The sequence below is a fragment of the Sturnira hondurensis genome, unplaced genomic scaffold (assembly GCF_014824575.4).
Source record: "Sturnira hondurensis isolate 20B ecotype Veracruz unplaced genomic scaffold, ASM1482457v3 Scaffold0004136, whole genome shotgun sequence".
NCBI classification, from domain to species: domain Eukaryota; kingdom Metazoa; phylum Chordata; class Mammalia; order Chiroptera; family Phyllostomidae; genus Sturnira; species Sturnira hondurensis.
This window is the reverse complement of record NW_028076767.1, coordinates 13,724,529-13,740,308: the sequence shown is the minus strand read 5'-3', so window position 1 is coordinate 13,740,308 and position 15,780 is coordinate 13,724,529. Positions and strand designations below refer to the sequence as shown.

Genomic DNA, 15,780 nt, shown 5'->3' with positions numbered 1-15,780 from the left:
AAACATAACGCTTTATCATAACAGAAGTGTGGCACCTTGTCTTCTATCTGAACATGAATATAATGTTAACTAATCTTCATGGAGTTTTACAAATATTTGTGTAAGAGGAGAAAACCAGGAAGGTAGGAAGAAACTTGGATAATTGTCAATGGTCTACTGACACTCAGGTCTGCACATGGAAAATCTACTTGGATTCAGAGGAGTAGCTAGCTGCCTTTGCCCTTGCTCATTTTTATTTGTCTCCTGTTGGCTGCTCACATCTTAATTAGGACTACTGTTTGTCAGCACACAAAGATAGAATTGTTAGCTACTTTTATACTCAGATATAAAAGGAGAGTTGCTTATGAGCCCATTGGTATCTTTTTAGACTTTTCATTGGCATTTGCCAGAATCATATGAGCCACTGAGATAAGAAGCCGTTCACTGGCTGCCAGTGCCTTAGCAGAGCTCCGTTCACGTTAACCCAGAACTCACATTTCATCTCAGAAACTGCAACACAGAGAAGGAAGGTACTAACATTTTCCCATTGTGGCATTGATATGCCAAACTGAGTAATTTGTTTTGTTCCTTTATTTTTTATTCAATTAAAAAAAAAGCTTTGGTTAGTATCTCAATAGAAAAATAGTATTTCCGATTTCCCTATACATTGTTCCTTAGTTGCTGTTTTCTGATTTCCCATCACAACCTGTATTTAATCTTGGTATTGTATTGGTGAGGAAATCTCGTCTCAGGTTTTCTTAGGAAATCTCTTGGCCTAGTAGACACTGAATACGGGCGTCAGGCAGGCTGTGCCAGGGCCGTCTCTCTGCCTCTTAACAGCATTGTCATCTCGCTCAGGTTTTAAACCTGCCAGCCTTCAGTTTCCTGGCCTTTGAATAATAGTAACAGGGATGATAATAATACTTATCGAACTCGGCTTAGTTCGGAGAGAGTAGGTGTTTCGTGTTAGGTATTTTGTTGGGAACAAAATATAATCCTAACTTTTTGTCAACATGGGTTGTCAGATTTTTTGATATAATTATGACTTAGTTTAAGAAAAATTTACTGAGAAATTTGAAAATGGAATGGTTAAGAGATTTATTACTTCACTAATCTTGAGCAGAGTACAGTGTGTGGAGCTGATTTTTTTAGTGAAATGTATTTTGTAAGTGAAAGTTCTATACTTTCATTTAGAGTAAAATTTACTGTTTGACTTACCACTCTATTAAAATTACCATATGAGAACCTCGTGTATTTGTGTAAAAAATTTTGAAATGTGTTCATGAAATCTCTGAACTGTTATTCACAAAGGGTTTTGTCTAATCCTCTGATCATGTCAGTTTGGATTATTTTTGTCTATATATAGTATGTTAATTGTATTTGAACAAATCACTAGAAAGCTTAGGAAGTGTGGCCCCGTACTGATCTTAAACTGTCTAATCGTGGAAGTACTGATGTTGTTTTACACATCCATGTGAATATTAAATCAGCTCAGTAATAACGGAAAGAGAAAATATGTTTGCTCACATACACATTGTACAGGTTTATATTTATACCCTTGTCGTAAAGCAGTTAATTGACATTTACTGACAACTCTAAATGTTTCTTTAGTTGTACTATAGTAAGTGTGTATTTAACCTGGCCTTATGAAAACTATTTATGAAAGAAAGCTGTAGAAAGCCAAGCTGTAGTGAAACTTTTAGAACAAAATTGGATCTGGAGTGATGATGGTTTATTTAACAGATGACAAAGAGTATCTATTCCACAGCAACAGATACTGCAGCGAGCTGGAAACAAGAGAGCGCTTACGTCAAACTGGAAAAAAAAATGTGGTTTTGATACTCCAAACAGGCCAGTGTTAAATGAACTTGTGAACTGGGACATTTTTGTCCTCCTGTTATATGACTTTGTACAAATAAACGAAGATAAGGTTATGTGGTTCTGGCAGCTTCTGATAAAAAAGATCTGATAAGGGAAATGCAGTAGTGCAGGAAAAACCTGCACTGTGAGAGGAAAACTGGTAATGTTTAATTTATAAATATTTAGTCGCCACTTGCCCAAATGAAGTTCGTCTGTGCTGTGGGGAGGCATGGGTTAAACTTACGGGCACCTGATCCGTACAGGGTACTGTTCTGCGGTGCAGCCTCTGCTGCTTTGTAGTGAGGGACAGTTCACCTGACACAGGTTCCATGCTCCTGGCAGTTACTGTTAACGCACTGTTTCCCAGACCCGGCCTTCCTGACAGGTATTTTAAAATTAAAGTAACTCAAGGGTCCACTGGGGAATTAGGGCAAAGGGCCTTCCTTGCTCAGTGGTTGGCACACCTACATCCTTTGCAAAAGTTGGCTTGAATTTGGATGAGTCATCTTTTAGGGGTCCTCCTCCTTCAGTTTGGTTTTCCCACCAGTACTGTTGAGAACATTTGTGGAACTTTTGTAACGGAGCAGGGACTGGACTGCTCCAAATGAGTTAACAATCCATTTGCTGTCTCAAAGCTGTTGAACTGCTTGCTCTATTTTCTTTCTTGGCATTCTACTCATAGCTCATTTCTTGATTTATGCAAACCTTAAAAATGTGTGTGGCTATTGCTGTTGTAAAGAGGCATTTGGGGCTTTATATATTTTTAATATTTTATTTATTTTTAAACAGAGGGCAAGGGAGGGAGAGAAACATCAATGTGTGATTGCCTCTTGCCCTTCCCTCTCCCTCCACCCCAGGGGACCTAGCCACAACCCAGGCATATACTCTGACTGGGAATCAAAACCGTGACCCTTTGGTTCGCAGTCCGGAGCTCAGTCTACTGAGGCACACCAGCCAGGGCTGGGGCTTTAATTTTAAATGGTGCTGTGCACATGCTGCCTCCTAGTGTTTTTCTGTGTTGGAATGAATGACCATCATTTTGCAGTGAAGTTTCTGTTTTCTGAAATGGGCTAAATTCAGCCCTGCAGCTAGCTTTTTGTTTTCATGGAAAGAATACTAAGCCCCCATGTTCACCTTTTAACAATTTTTAAGGCAAATAAGGGTTCTTCCCGCCCCCCACCAAATTCGTCACAAAGCCTTTTAAAGATGTTTTCTGACTTATTTTATACTTATCTCTTTGAACTGAAACATGCTTATGAAAAAAATATCAGTATACTCTCAATAAACTGGTTGTATTCTAAAATCAGCCTTTCATGAGCCTTATTAATAAGAAATTTACCCTTAGAACTTTAGGAACATTTAATAATTGACACACACTGTATAGCTCTTCAAACTAGCTTGGTCTAAATTCAGAATTTGATAAGGCACAGTTCATGCACACAATCACAAGTAGTTGAGGACTCACTGCTAATACACTGTAAAAAATAAGAACTATAGGTAGTTAACATTAATGCTGTGCACATCAGACTTCTGGATTTCTCTTGAGTAGTGGGGTAGATCAGGGACACGAGTAAATGGATCTCGTGTGCTGGTGAAGCCAAGGTGAAAGAGATGACTTCTGATTTGAGAGATTAGAGTTCACAGAGGAAGGGTTGAGAATGACATTACCCTGAAAAATGGGTGCAGAAAAGACATTTTCAGGGAATAAATAGTATGTGCTGTGTGTGGCTTGGGAGGAGCAGCAGGTACGTTCAGGGGTGTGGTGGGAAGGAAGGTGTCTAACCGAGACCCCTTGCTGCGTGCTGTCACTGAGCACCACGTGGGCTGTCGGCAGCAAGCTACGTGGATGCTGCTGCTGGAGAAGATGCACAAGGAAGTGCGGCAGCCGAGAAGGGCTTTATGAGGCACGCACGCCAGCCCTTAGAATGGGGAGATTTGGTTAGGAATCTGTTGTCCCAGGCAAGAAAGGAGCATAGACACTAAGATAACAACAAGGGCAGTGGTAAGACCAGTTTTCCTCTGTCGAGGCTGAGAGAGAAAACTGAGTTGGCAGACTGAAGAGCCTTGAGTGCCAGGCTGAGGGATTTAAATTTTACCAGGAATGATTTGGGGATTTTTTGGACACCCCCTTGTTGAGGAACCTTTAGTGATCGGAGCAGTGTTTTGTGAAGGTGGGAGGAAGACTAGAAGAAGGGCACCAGGGGAACTGAATAAATTTGGTAACACTATTTGAAGAAGTAAAACAAAGTGAAATAGAAGAATAAATGATGATTACAATTTAGTCCCGAAATGATGCTAACAATTTGAATATTTGATGCTTTGGGAGAAAATACTCATTTAGTTAGTGAACACTTTTAAAAAATTGAGATGTAATCAACATATAACTAAGTTTAAGGGATACAGTATGTTCATTTGAGTCAACACATTTAATGAGCACCTATTATGTGTGGGAGGCATGGGGCTTATTGTTGGGAAGAAAAAGGCAAAGTCTCTGCCCAAATGAAATTTACATTTAACAGGGAAAGAGACAGGAAACAAATAGGCAATGATAAGGGCTCTGAAGAGAAAAAGCAAGGTAGGCGATCAGGAGTGATGAAAAAGAGGTCAATGTTTCAGAGTCTGTGAGATAACATCTGAGTAAAGACCTGAATAAAGTGAGCAAGGGAGGCTCTTCACTACCTGGGAAAGAGCATCCCCATCAGCAGGGCAGCAGGTGCAGCCTCGAATGCCCGGTGCCCAGCAGGAAGGCTGCCTGGCTGGGGTAGAGCAAGGGGCAGAGTGGTAGGGAATGAGCCAGACACTGTAACCAGGGAGTAGAGCATGTGGTGTCCTGAAAGCTGTGGTAGGGAGTTCGAATTTTATTCTGGGTATGTTGGGAGGTCATTGGGAGTGTCAAGGTCTGTATATTCAAAAGATTGCTATGGAACAGAGTTGAACAAGGGGAAAACAGTCATGTGCCACTGAACAATGGGCTATTTTCCGAGATATGTGTCATTAGGCAATTTCATTGTTGCACAAGCATCATCAAGTGCATTTACATAACCCTCGGTGGATGGTCTAGCATTCTGTAATACACCACCGTGGTATATGCAGTCTGTTGGTTAACCAAAACATCAAGCAGTGCATGACTAGTTAGCAGGCTATTGCCATCCCTCAGGGGAGATAAATCGGTAGCTCTGAGCCTAGGGCAGCAGTAATGGAGCGGGTGAGAAGTGGTGGGATTCTCAATGTCTTTGGGAGGTAGAACATGTTTGTTGATGAGCTAGAGGTGGGTTGTGAGAAATAGAATTGAGTAATACCTCCAGGGTCTATATGGTGGGTTTGTGTCTCTAAGAAAAAACAGTTCTGCCCCCTCCCCCCCCGACGTAAGCAGACTCTCTCAGCACATTCGTGTGGAGGCTCCCTTTCTCCCATCAGAGGCACCTGGGTCCCGGACCACACAGCAGGGTACCAGCAGCATGGGCCCGGCACACCTACCTATGCAGGGCTCAACCTGTGCAGTCCAGTGCAGCAGCCCTGGATGGTGACTCAGCTATTGGCCTGAACGAATTGTAGTGTCATTCCAAAGTGAGGGGGACAGGAAGAGGAGCTGAGGTGGGGTGGGGAGTGGAGGGACATTGGTGGAATCAAGTCCTCGTTTGGGCATGAGTTTGAGATGCCTATTAAATACCCCAGAGGCAACGTGAGGCAGGCTGACTGGTTAGGACTTTTGGAGCCCAGGTGGGGAGCCATCAGGGCCACAGAGAGGTTTGCTATTTTTTTGAGTTTGAAATGACAGTGTGACAAGCAAGTGCAGCTGTAGGATTAAGGCTTGCAAACAAAGATTTAAACATGTAGAGTGCAGTCATTCTGCACAAAGGAATGTATAAAATCATTGAGGGAATTATGTTCAAAAACACAAAGGCTGGAGACTACCTTCAGAGTGTTACCAACCAGGCAGTGGAAAGTGGGAAGTGACTGTAAAGCAACAGACAGGAGGAATGTCCAGATGACCAGCATCGTGGAAGACTAGGAGTGAGAGGTCAGAAATAATCAGGCTTCAGGACAGCCGCCAGAGCTTTTGAAGGTACCATGTAGAGGTGATGGCGGGTGTGAAGTTAGTTTCCAGGGGATTAAAAATACAAACTATTTTCAGAAAACAGGTACTGAAAGTGGTAACAACACGGTTACGTGTTGGTTTTTGAAAATGGGATGAAGTTGTGACGTGAAGGCCAGAGACGAGGGAACCAGTGAAGGAGGGGAAAGTCGAAGGTACTGGAAACAAGGGTTAAATGAGGGAGCAGAGGGTGGGGAGGGGCGCCTGGGGGACGTACGTTTGAAGAAGTAGGAAAGAAGTGTGTCTCACAAGTGAGGAAAGATAGATACTTTTTGCTTTGAGGTTTGCAGGGAAGGAAGGGAAAGTAGGTCTAAGAAGCAGGTATTTAGCGTAATAACAGGAGGGAGAGGTGGGAACAGTTGTTATCTCAGTAAAACTGTAGGCAGGGTCAGGTGACACCCTGTTCTAGGTGTCAGCCTGGGTGTTAACGTTCTGAGAAAAGTGTGAAAGGGAACCAAGAAAAAATTGTCAAGCAGTTGGAATATGGAGAATAATCTGTAATGGGCCATCAGGGTTTTTTTAGGGGGGGGCATGTAAGAATATAAAGGGAATTGAGAATTCCAAATTGATCCAATTAAAAAAAGAAGTTAAGGGCACCAGGATGAGTGGTTTATCAATCAGCAGAGTACATATCAAAGTCACCTGGAGACTTTTCAGAAAACGGTTTTCCTGTACATGTCGAAATGGGAGGAGAGATGTGTATGTACACTTGTAGAACATTCTGGTTCATTCCATTAAAGCTCCCCTCCACACACACCCCTGCTGAGATAACTGCTAGGGTTTGCAGGGAATTGACTGACTGACTACAGAGAAACAGTACCAGGTAGCCAGAAGGAAAGTTAATGGACTAAAGGAATAAAAAGCTTTGTTTGTTTGTTTTTAGTGATACCAACCATAATAGCAAGCAGTAGTAAAATGATAAATTTGGGGGTGTGCTCAGCTAGCTAGGTTCCTAAACTGCAGAACTTTATAGTCTTTCATATGCTCGTGAATCCCCAAGAAGGGCGACTTACTATTTTAAAAATACCTGACCACAGGACCCTGTTTTCCCCTTTATTTTTGTTGTTGACACGGATACAGATGTCACCATTTCCCCCACCTTTGCCCATTTCTACCCATCCTCCGTCCCCCAGGGCCTTTCCTTTTCCACGTGGAACATTCGTGGTCTCATTTCATAATGTGTAGAACACATTTTGAAAATGCCGAAGTAGAGAAGTCCAGCAGTGGTTAGTTTCAGTTTGGTTGAAAAGTTCACACGTCGTGGGAAAGGAAAGCCATAGTGGAAGAGGAGGAAGGTCCGGGTTAAAATCTCAGAAGCAGCTAGCTGCCAGGGCTGTGGCTTTGTTTGTGGATAGCTGGATTACTTTTTATTCATTGATTGATTGATTTTAGTGAGAGGAAGAGGGAGGGGAAGAGTAACATTGACCCCTGGCTCCATCTTATTTATGCATTCATTGCTTGATTCTTGCATGTGCCCTGACCAGGGATCAAACCCACGACCTCGGTGTATCAGGATGACATTAACCAACTGAGCTGCCCAGCCAGGGCTAGCTGGGTTACTTTCCATCCCTCCAATTAAACTCCCCCTTTCTTCTATTAAGTTCACTATCAATTGTTAAAGTTGCAAAGTATAAGATAAAAGTGGGAATTTATGAAGGATTCACAAACAGTGTATGTTCAATAATGTTGTTTCTCGGAAATGACTGGATAAACAGTGTTTATGAAAGCAGACCAAAAGCCCGTGGCTTTAAGATAAACTAGCTTTTTCCTTGTTATAAGGACAACAAAGTGGATACTTGTGCAAAGATACATATTGAAGTCTTGGAGCGCTCAACAGCCGGGCCTTAGTATTTCGATCACAGTGCCATGGGGCATTCTGAGAATGCCCCAAGTCACGCTGCCTGGGCTTCGGTGTGAAGACTGTCTTTCTGGTGAAGTACAGCCCTGTTCTCAAGTTTGAGATGGTTAATACTGAACGTTGTCTCTCAAGAGTTCCAAGGCCAGTGATTGGGGAGGACGGTGATGGCCGATAGGGATCAGACATTTATGTAGCATGATTTCGTTTTTAATAATAATGACACAGCACTAAAACACACTGAATGAGAAAGGTTCTAACAAACTTTCGTTGTCCCAACCGTGCGTGTGTCACAGGCCACAACTTTCCATTCTTTTGGACAAATTGGTATCATTTCATTCCTTCCCTTGTGTGTCTTATCTTTATTGTTGAATTTCCCCTCATAATCTTCTCTTGGAAAAAGAAAAATAACACATAGACGCCTTCATTTTGTGCACTTGTGATAACTTTCTGTGTGAACCGGCTGAAACGTTCAAAGCAATGAATGATTTACATTTTACGTGTGTATCTTCTACTGTGGAAACCTGAACTTTCTTTTCTTCACAGGTAAAGTCAGTGATAAACCTTCTGTTTGCTGCGTATACTGGAGACGTGTCTGCACTTCGAAGGTATGTTAACGGGATGGATTAGCATATGGTTTATAGATGTTTATGAAGTTGCTTCTGGGAAAATGGCCATTTTAAAGCTAAAATATCACTCACATTTCCCTCTAATAAAATGACTCAGACAAATTTATATTGAATTTCCACTTCCAGTGCAGTAGGCTTGGCGTGCAGTCCTGTTCTTTTCTACTTCCTATCAAAACCCAGCCCCCTGTTTTCCTAAGTGATAACTGTTCAGATGCTTTCTCAGCCCCCATCTCCCCTCCACTCCCCCATCTCTGGGGCGGGGCGGTGGGGGGAGGGCGCAAATAGGGCATTTGGTGCTCGCCAGAATTAGGTCGCGTAGAACTGGGTATTTAACATGAAGTCTTTTGAACAGACTTGCACCTGAACTGTAATGTGAAAAAATGTCTGTGCTTAATTACACCTTTGTTTTAAAGTCTGATGAGTACTTATATTAACAATACTGTGTTAGAAACTTCAACGTTGCTAAGAGACTAGATCTTAATTTTTCTTACCACAAAAAAAAATCCCAATGGTAATTATATGGTTGATAGAAGTGTTAGCCAACACTTTGTTGATAATCACATTGTGATATATAAATGGATCAAATCAACACATCGCACACCTTAAACTTATATAATGTTATATGTCAGGCATATCTCAATAAAAATGTTGTCTTCAAAGACATTTTATAAAAATAAAACCTGATTAGTACTTGTAAACTGTAGACTGTAATTCAAGAATGGGAGTCTTAGCGAAAACCCAGCTTTATTATAGGTATTAGTTACTTGCCCTGCTGAAGCACAGACTTTGGTATAGTTATACCACTGTTCCTGAGTTTTGAACAATAGTGTAATAAAGCTTAACTCCGTGAGATGGCGAACATGCCCTCTTTCCCAAAGAGAGCAAAGCTGAGGAAGCGGGGGAGTATGTTTGCCCAAGACGCTGTGTACTGGTTGACTAGGGTCTCCAGTTCCCGTTAGTGAGCCTCGTGAAGGATGGCACCTGTCTCACTTAGTCTGAACTGATGGTTTCACTGTTACGCATGTGAATTAAATTTTGTGTACATATAAAATGAATGGCTATGCTTCCAAATTTTCAGATTTGCTTTGTCAGCCATGGACATGGAACAGCGAGACTATGATTCTAGAACAGCACTCCACGTAGCGGCTGCAGAGGGTAATTACACGAACTGCTCATCTGTTTCTTTTTTCCAGACTTAATTTCTACTCAATACTAAAATCTGCGTGTTTTGTTTTGGACATAGGTCATGTCGAAGTTGTTAAATTTTTGCTGGAAGCCTGCAAAGTAAACCCTTTCCCCAAGGATAGGTGAGCACCAATGTTACCTTCTAACACATCACTGGCAAGCCAGGGCTTTATTATACAGGGGTGTAAGAGTTAAGTGATGATGTATTGAAATCCACTATGTATATATTGGAGACATCCTCGAACTTGGTGTGGTTCCTTCCAAAGGCAGCAACAAAACCTTGTTTCTGCTAGGGAAACTGTTCTCTCCCCCACATCCTATTTCTTGTCTAAGGATGCTGTCTTATCTAGAATTTTTCAAGTTAGCGTGACTGTCAGTCAATACTCTGTATGAAGAAAACAGTTCTTTGCATTTGGAAAGAGAATAGGAATTTTGTTTTCATGGGATTTTTTGGTACACAGGCTAGACAAGATTGACATTTATAGGACCGTATTTAAAGTGTGCATGAGTATGACTGTTACAGAACCCTAAAGCGAATAAACTGGAGTTTCTTGAAATTCTTGGATTTAGTTGGAGTCACTTTTAGAAGGCTTCATGGAAGATAGGCTTTAATCAGTGCTTTGGGGAGAGACGAGGTTTGAAGGCCTAGAAGGGAAGGGCTCTTGATCTTCAGTGGGAGTTACTGGCCTGGGATGTATTTTGCCCCCCTGCTTTGCCCTTGGTCCAGGTGGCAAACCGCCGTTCATCCTGCGGCGAATGCCTTCCACACAGGGGCCAAGGGAGGGGTGAGAGTGAAGCTTACGTGTGTAGTGGAAATCTGTACTCATGTATTTGCACATGGTGTGATTATCTCTATATACTTACGTGCTCTAGTGTTGGGTACGTGTTTCCAGGGGTTATATTCTGTCATTAGATTTCTCACTTTATCATTATTTAGTGTCCGTTTTGTCTCTTATTTTAGCCTTTATTTTAAAGTCTACTGTGTCTGATAGAAGTATTGCTTCCCCAGCTTCTTTCTGTCCTTTCCATTTGCATGAAGTATCTTTTTCCATCCCTTTACTTTCACTCTGTGCGTCTTTGGTTCTGAAGTGGGTGCCTTGCAGACAGCATATATATGGGTCTTGTTTTCTTGTCCATCTGCTACTGATTGGAGCATTTAATCCATGCATCCATGAGTAATGAGAATAAAAGGTTGGAAGAATAGAAGGAAAGAAGTACTTGGAGAAATTTGATATTAATGAGCTTGGATTGGATAATTGAGGACTGTGTTAAGTTCAGAGCATGCTGATTATTTTTTTAGGTTTTTTTTGTAATTAGAGGTTTGGCTTTTATTAGTTTAGCTTGCAAGAAATGCAAACAAGCTATGTCAGTGTCTAAAAATGTTAGCAGTTTTGTAAGTGTGGTGACACTTGGTTATCTAAGATCATAACCTTTATTGGCAGTGTTATAAACCTTGTGTTAGGGTAACAGCCCTCCACCCTTTTATCCCCAACGGTAATGCCCATACCAGCTCTTTTCAGAGCAGGAAACTGAAGGTTTTTTTCCTCACCTGTGTTTATAATCCCACCTCAAACATTATTTAACACATGTGGAAGTATTTGCTGTATTTTACATATTTAAGGATTGAAACATTGTGTTTTTACCCTCACTGGCCATTTGGAATGTGAAGTAGAAGTACCCATCTGATAGCAAAAGTTAGCAAAGTAAATAACTAGGTATTCACCTATTCGAGAGCGTGAGACCAAGACAGTTCTTTCCTCTATTGCATCAAATCAGTGTCACCTCAAATTGTGAAATACGCTTGCGTGAATTAGTGTATTCTGTAAAGTTAGTATTTTGCATTATTTCACAGAAAAAAGGATTTGCAAAGAAGGTAACTTGGAGTTAACATTCAATATTTTTTCCAGAAAGACATAAGTGTGTGCTGGATTGAAAAGTCCTCCCACCTCCCCATTTAAGGCCACTGATTCCCTAAATTAAAGGCCAATTCATAGATGTAAAAATCAACTTAATTCAGCCTTTTTTTTAAGAAAAAAAAAAAAAAAAAAAACATGTGAAATGTTACTTACCTGATTTTAAAAAGTTACAAACAGGTTACCAAAGTTTACTCAAAAATATTTTTTAAATGAAACTGTGTACAAAACCTTCTGGATCCATCCTATGGCCTCTTCGGGAAGGTAGAAGGGTAATGACAGAGATGGAAATAGCGAGAAGGAAAACCAGAAGGTGGTGGGTGGCCGTCAGAGTCAGAGGGCCCTGCAGCCAAGGAGGAGTGACAGAGTGGAGAGGAAGGGAAGAGAGGCTTAATAGTTCGGGAAGTATTGGGGCACTAATTGTCATACTCTTGTCATTTACTTGGGTTGGGTTTCCGCAGTCTTATCTCCTCTTTCAAGAGGCTAATTAGCCGATTAACCACTGCTGGCAACTCTTCACGTCTTCCGTCTTCATCTCTATCAGCCTAAGGAGCCCAGCCCAGGGGACACACGATGGACAGGGTAGCCACGCCTCTGCTTGGGCAGCCGAGCCCCGGATTCCCCTCTTTACCTGAGATGATGCAGGCGTCCGGTCCTCTGGGCGCGAGCTGGCTCCTGCAGTGCGTACTTGAGCTCCAAGGAGCCTGTGGTTATTTCCAGACCCCTGAGATTTACTGCGATAGGAACACAAATTTTCTATCCAAGGCTAGGGTGATGAATGCTATATACCTGAATTTTCTTCGGCCATTTTATTTAAGGAGAGGTTCTTTGAGCTTTTCATGAAGTCACAGTTCAGGAATCCAGAGTGTATTTATCTGCCAACACTAGAACTTCCTCTCCATAAGCACTTAGGCCTGTGAACAAGATCCCCCTGTAGAACGTATTTTTCTCTTCCTTCTCATTTCCCAGAGTTGGCTCGGAGATCACTTTCTGAATTATAAATCTTTCTGTATTTCAATTAATTTTTACTTACATCGCTGCGGAAATGGCCAAATGTGAATGGCCCTTTAACCTGCGTTTGGAACCTAAGAACGCTGGGTTTCACCCTTACCTAATTATCTAGTGCCCCAGGAATTGCACAGAAATTACCTAACGACCCCGTCCGTGCTGTGCTGCCCGTGCAGGTGGAACAACACTCCCATGGACGAAGCGCTGCACTTTGGACACCACGACGTGTTTAAAATCCTCCAGGAATACCAAGTCCAGTACACCCCTCAAGGAGATTCTGACGATGGAAAGGAAAACCAAACCGTCCATAAGAACCTTGATGGACTCTTGTAATGATCTTAACCCCGAGATTTAAATCGCTTACCTATTTACTTGTGGAAAATGATTACGAAGAACGTGTGTATTTCTGTCTGGTAGTGATGTATATTTTACATTTGTCATTTCAGTGTTACTGGAGTTTTTCTTCATTGTACGCACAGGACAGATCTGATCTCTTTGGGAAAAATAGAAATAATCTCCCTCCATAATGTGAGCGATATTTACCTCGTGCACTGTATAATTTGATGTAAATGAAATAGTTACCAATGCTAGCTTAACTGTGAGGTTTTCATGATTTACTTTTGTGTTTGTGAATTTTCGGTTCACGACAGTGAGCTGCTAATGTGCTGTGTAAATTAAGCTCTGTCACGCAGCCTGTCCAAGTGGGTCAGGGCTGCCTTAGAAGCAAAATAGTGTGGCTTTTATGACTTCAAATATAGATTTAGGTTGAGTGTTTGAACAACTATATGCACTTATGGTGGTGTGTTTAAAATGTCTCCCGTCACCCTCACTTCATGATATGACTTTAAAACTTATAATAGTTAACAACTGTTAGTAGGATAGACCAATTCTGATTAGACTTTATCAGGGAATCTGTTTAAGATATATTTGGTGACCAAAACATATTTGTGAATGTAGTTATAATACTTTTGAAAAAATTTCCTTTTTCTATGCCCCTTTTGTCCAGCCTCTTTCCTTTAGCTGGGAAAATGGATGCTGGCATCTATGCAGTTTTCATGTTTTCCACAGTAAGTCAGAAAATTCCTCATGCATTCGGCACCTAAGCTGTAACTATGCCATTTCTCTACAGGAGATGAACCAGAGACAAATTACTAAGTACAAAGTGGTCAAAGTTATCAGCCCAAAGAAGAGATGTGCTACCACAGCTCTTTAAAAAGGTGTTTTTCAGCTTCCAGGATAAATTCAGAAGTGCTCTAAGTTACCAAAGTTATTGTAACAGTATTGGAGCTGCTACAAGTAACATTTGTTTTTAAACCTGTCATTAAACTGCATCAATATATTTGTTCTGTTTGGGGACCACCAGATCACTCCAGTTTTCTCCTGATTCTCTAGTGTATGATTTTTGGTGAACTCTGTCATTTAAAAATTAAGAAAAGGGCATTCATTTCATTTTAAATTGAGACCTAGCATTTGTTTTGGGGAGGAACTGCACATACACTTTATCTCTCATACCTCAGAGGTAAAGGGTGCGTTAATGAGAATTTCTGATGTTAAGCACACACACACACGCACACACGAGCTTCTTTGAAGCTATGTTTAGAGAAATGAGCAGAAACTGCAACCCCAAGACTGTTAGTTGTTACATTAATATAGCAAATCCTTTTCTTTTCCCTATCAGCTCACACAGCTGCTTCCAAGCTTTACTGTGCCTCACGGCCCCTTTCCCACGCTAGCAGCTTTCAAGTGTCCATTTTTGCTTCCAGTCCAAGCCAGTGGCTTGGCCGCCGCCCTCCTGTTCCACAGACCGTACCTCCTTTAGTGGAGCCGTGGCCCGTGTTCCTTACCTGAGCTGCATCAGGCCCGAGCCGCTCTCGCGTGTGCTTCTGTGGGAACAAGGTGGGCGGGCATCCAGCCCAGCTGCTGTGCTCCTGCCCCATGAATCTATGGCAAGCCATGTAGACAGGTAGCATTTGCAAAATACTGCAGAGGAACAAAGATATCCCCCAAGGTATTATGGGGTAGATACACTTGAGTTGAAATCAATTGAAATAACTTGGCTCAACTAGCAGCTTGCTTTGTGTGATTACAATGTAACATTAAGATGGTTCAGTTGTGTGGCTTAATGATTACCAATGATTTTGAGGCTTTTTTTGAATAAAATGAGGTTCTGGCCATTATTTTGGAACAAAGATAGTTTTCATCTTTTCTCAGACTAACAACACTGTTTTGTAAAACCCTTGTGGTTTAGTTAAATGTGCCCTTATTCACCCTCGAGGTTATTTGTGACTGTACAGTGGCTCCTGCTCTGGCCGTTTGCTATTGGCTGACGATAACATTTGTTTAAATGCTTTTGACTGTGCTGTTAACTGCTGCCATCTGCATACTCCAAAGATCTTTTTGTTTTGGCTTTAGTGACTTTTTTCTGTGTCATGAAAGCTGTATGTGGTCATGTTTATTTCAAGTTTTGTATACGTTGTTGTTTTCGCTGCTCTCAGTTCCAACGATCTCATCTTTGGGTGTAGCGTGCTGCACCTCACGCTGCCCCTCTGCCCGCGGCCTGCAGAGCTGGGTGAGCTGTCCCTGTGGGCCATTTGATGCTGTTGTATGTCTGGCAGGGACTGAATGACCCGATGTTGGATTTAGATTCTTCCTGGGGATTGCAAAGCTATGAATGTATTTGCCACCAGAACCTCCCAAAGTGAATCTAATCTTAAAACTCTAAGTTGTAAGTATTTTGAAACTGGGAAATATTTATTTTAAACGAAATCATGTAGTGTTGCTTTTTACGGCATAATAAATACATGTATCAAAAAACCAAAACCTGTGAAAGTGAAATTTTTGAAAAACAGCTAAGGTTCTTTCTCTCTTACATTATGGGGCTGGGAACTCCACTGAGCATGGGGACTGTGTTCAGTTGGTTCAGATCCACTTCTAATGCCTACTGTGAGCCAGGCAGCACGCAAGGTGTCAGGCGTGGTTACCACAGTGATTCAGGTGAGAATCCTGTGTGAGCGGAATCCTTGAATCCTTGACGGTGAGAGGATGGGCAGGCATGTACTCCCCTAACAAGCTGACACTATCCCTTTACAGTTAGGAAGCACTCAGTACATACCGGTCGAATGGAATCAGTAAACATGTCCTTTGCCAGGAATGTTCTACAACGTGTGAAGAGTAGAGCAGTCCTTTCTCCAAAGCCTTGACATCTGTTTAGGGGGCTGAACCTACTGCTGTCACACTGGGGTCTGAGTAGGACCA

At 41.8% G+C, this 15,780-nt stretch overlaps 1 protein-coding gene across 1 annotated transcript in view; it reads left to right on the top strand.

Annotated features, from left to right (window-relative positions):
* The window catches only part of GLS (glutaminase), a 75,274-nt gene extending 59,934 nt beyond the window's left edge, over positions 1-15,340 (top strand). Inside the window, exons 15-18 of the mRNA XM_037043744.1 lie at positions 8,337-8,398; positions 9,498-9,574; positions 9,663-9,726; positions 12,702-15,340. Coding sequence (XP_036899639.1) covers positions 8,337-8,398; positions 9,498-9,574; positions 9,663-9,726; positions 12,702-12,858 — 360 coding nt within the window. The 3' untranslated portion in view covers positions 12,859-15,340. The remainder of the gene's footprint in view (positions 1-8,336; positions 8,399-9,497; positions 9,575-9,662; positions 9,727-12,701) is intronic.
* Positions 15,341-15,780: the final 440 nt, after the last annotated feature.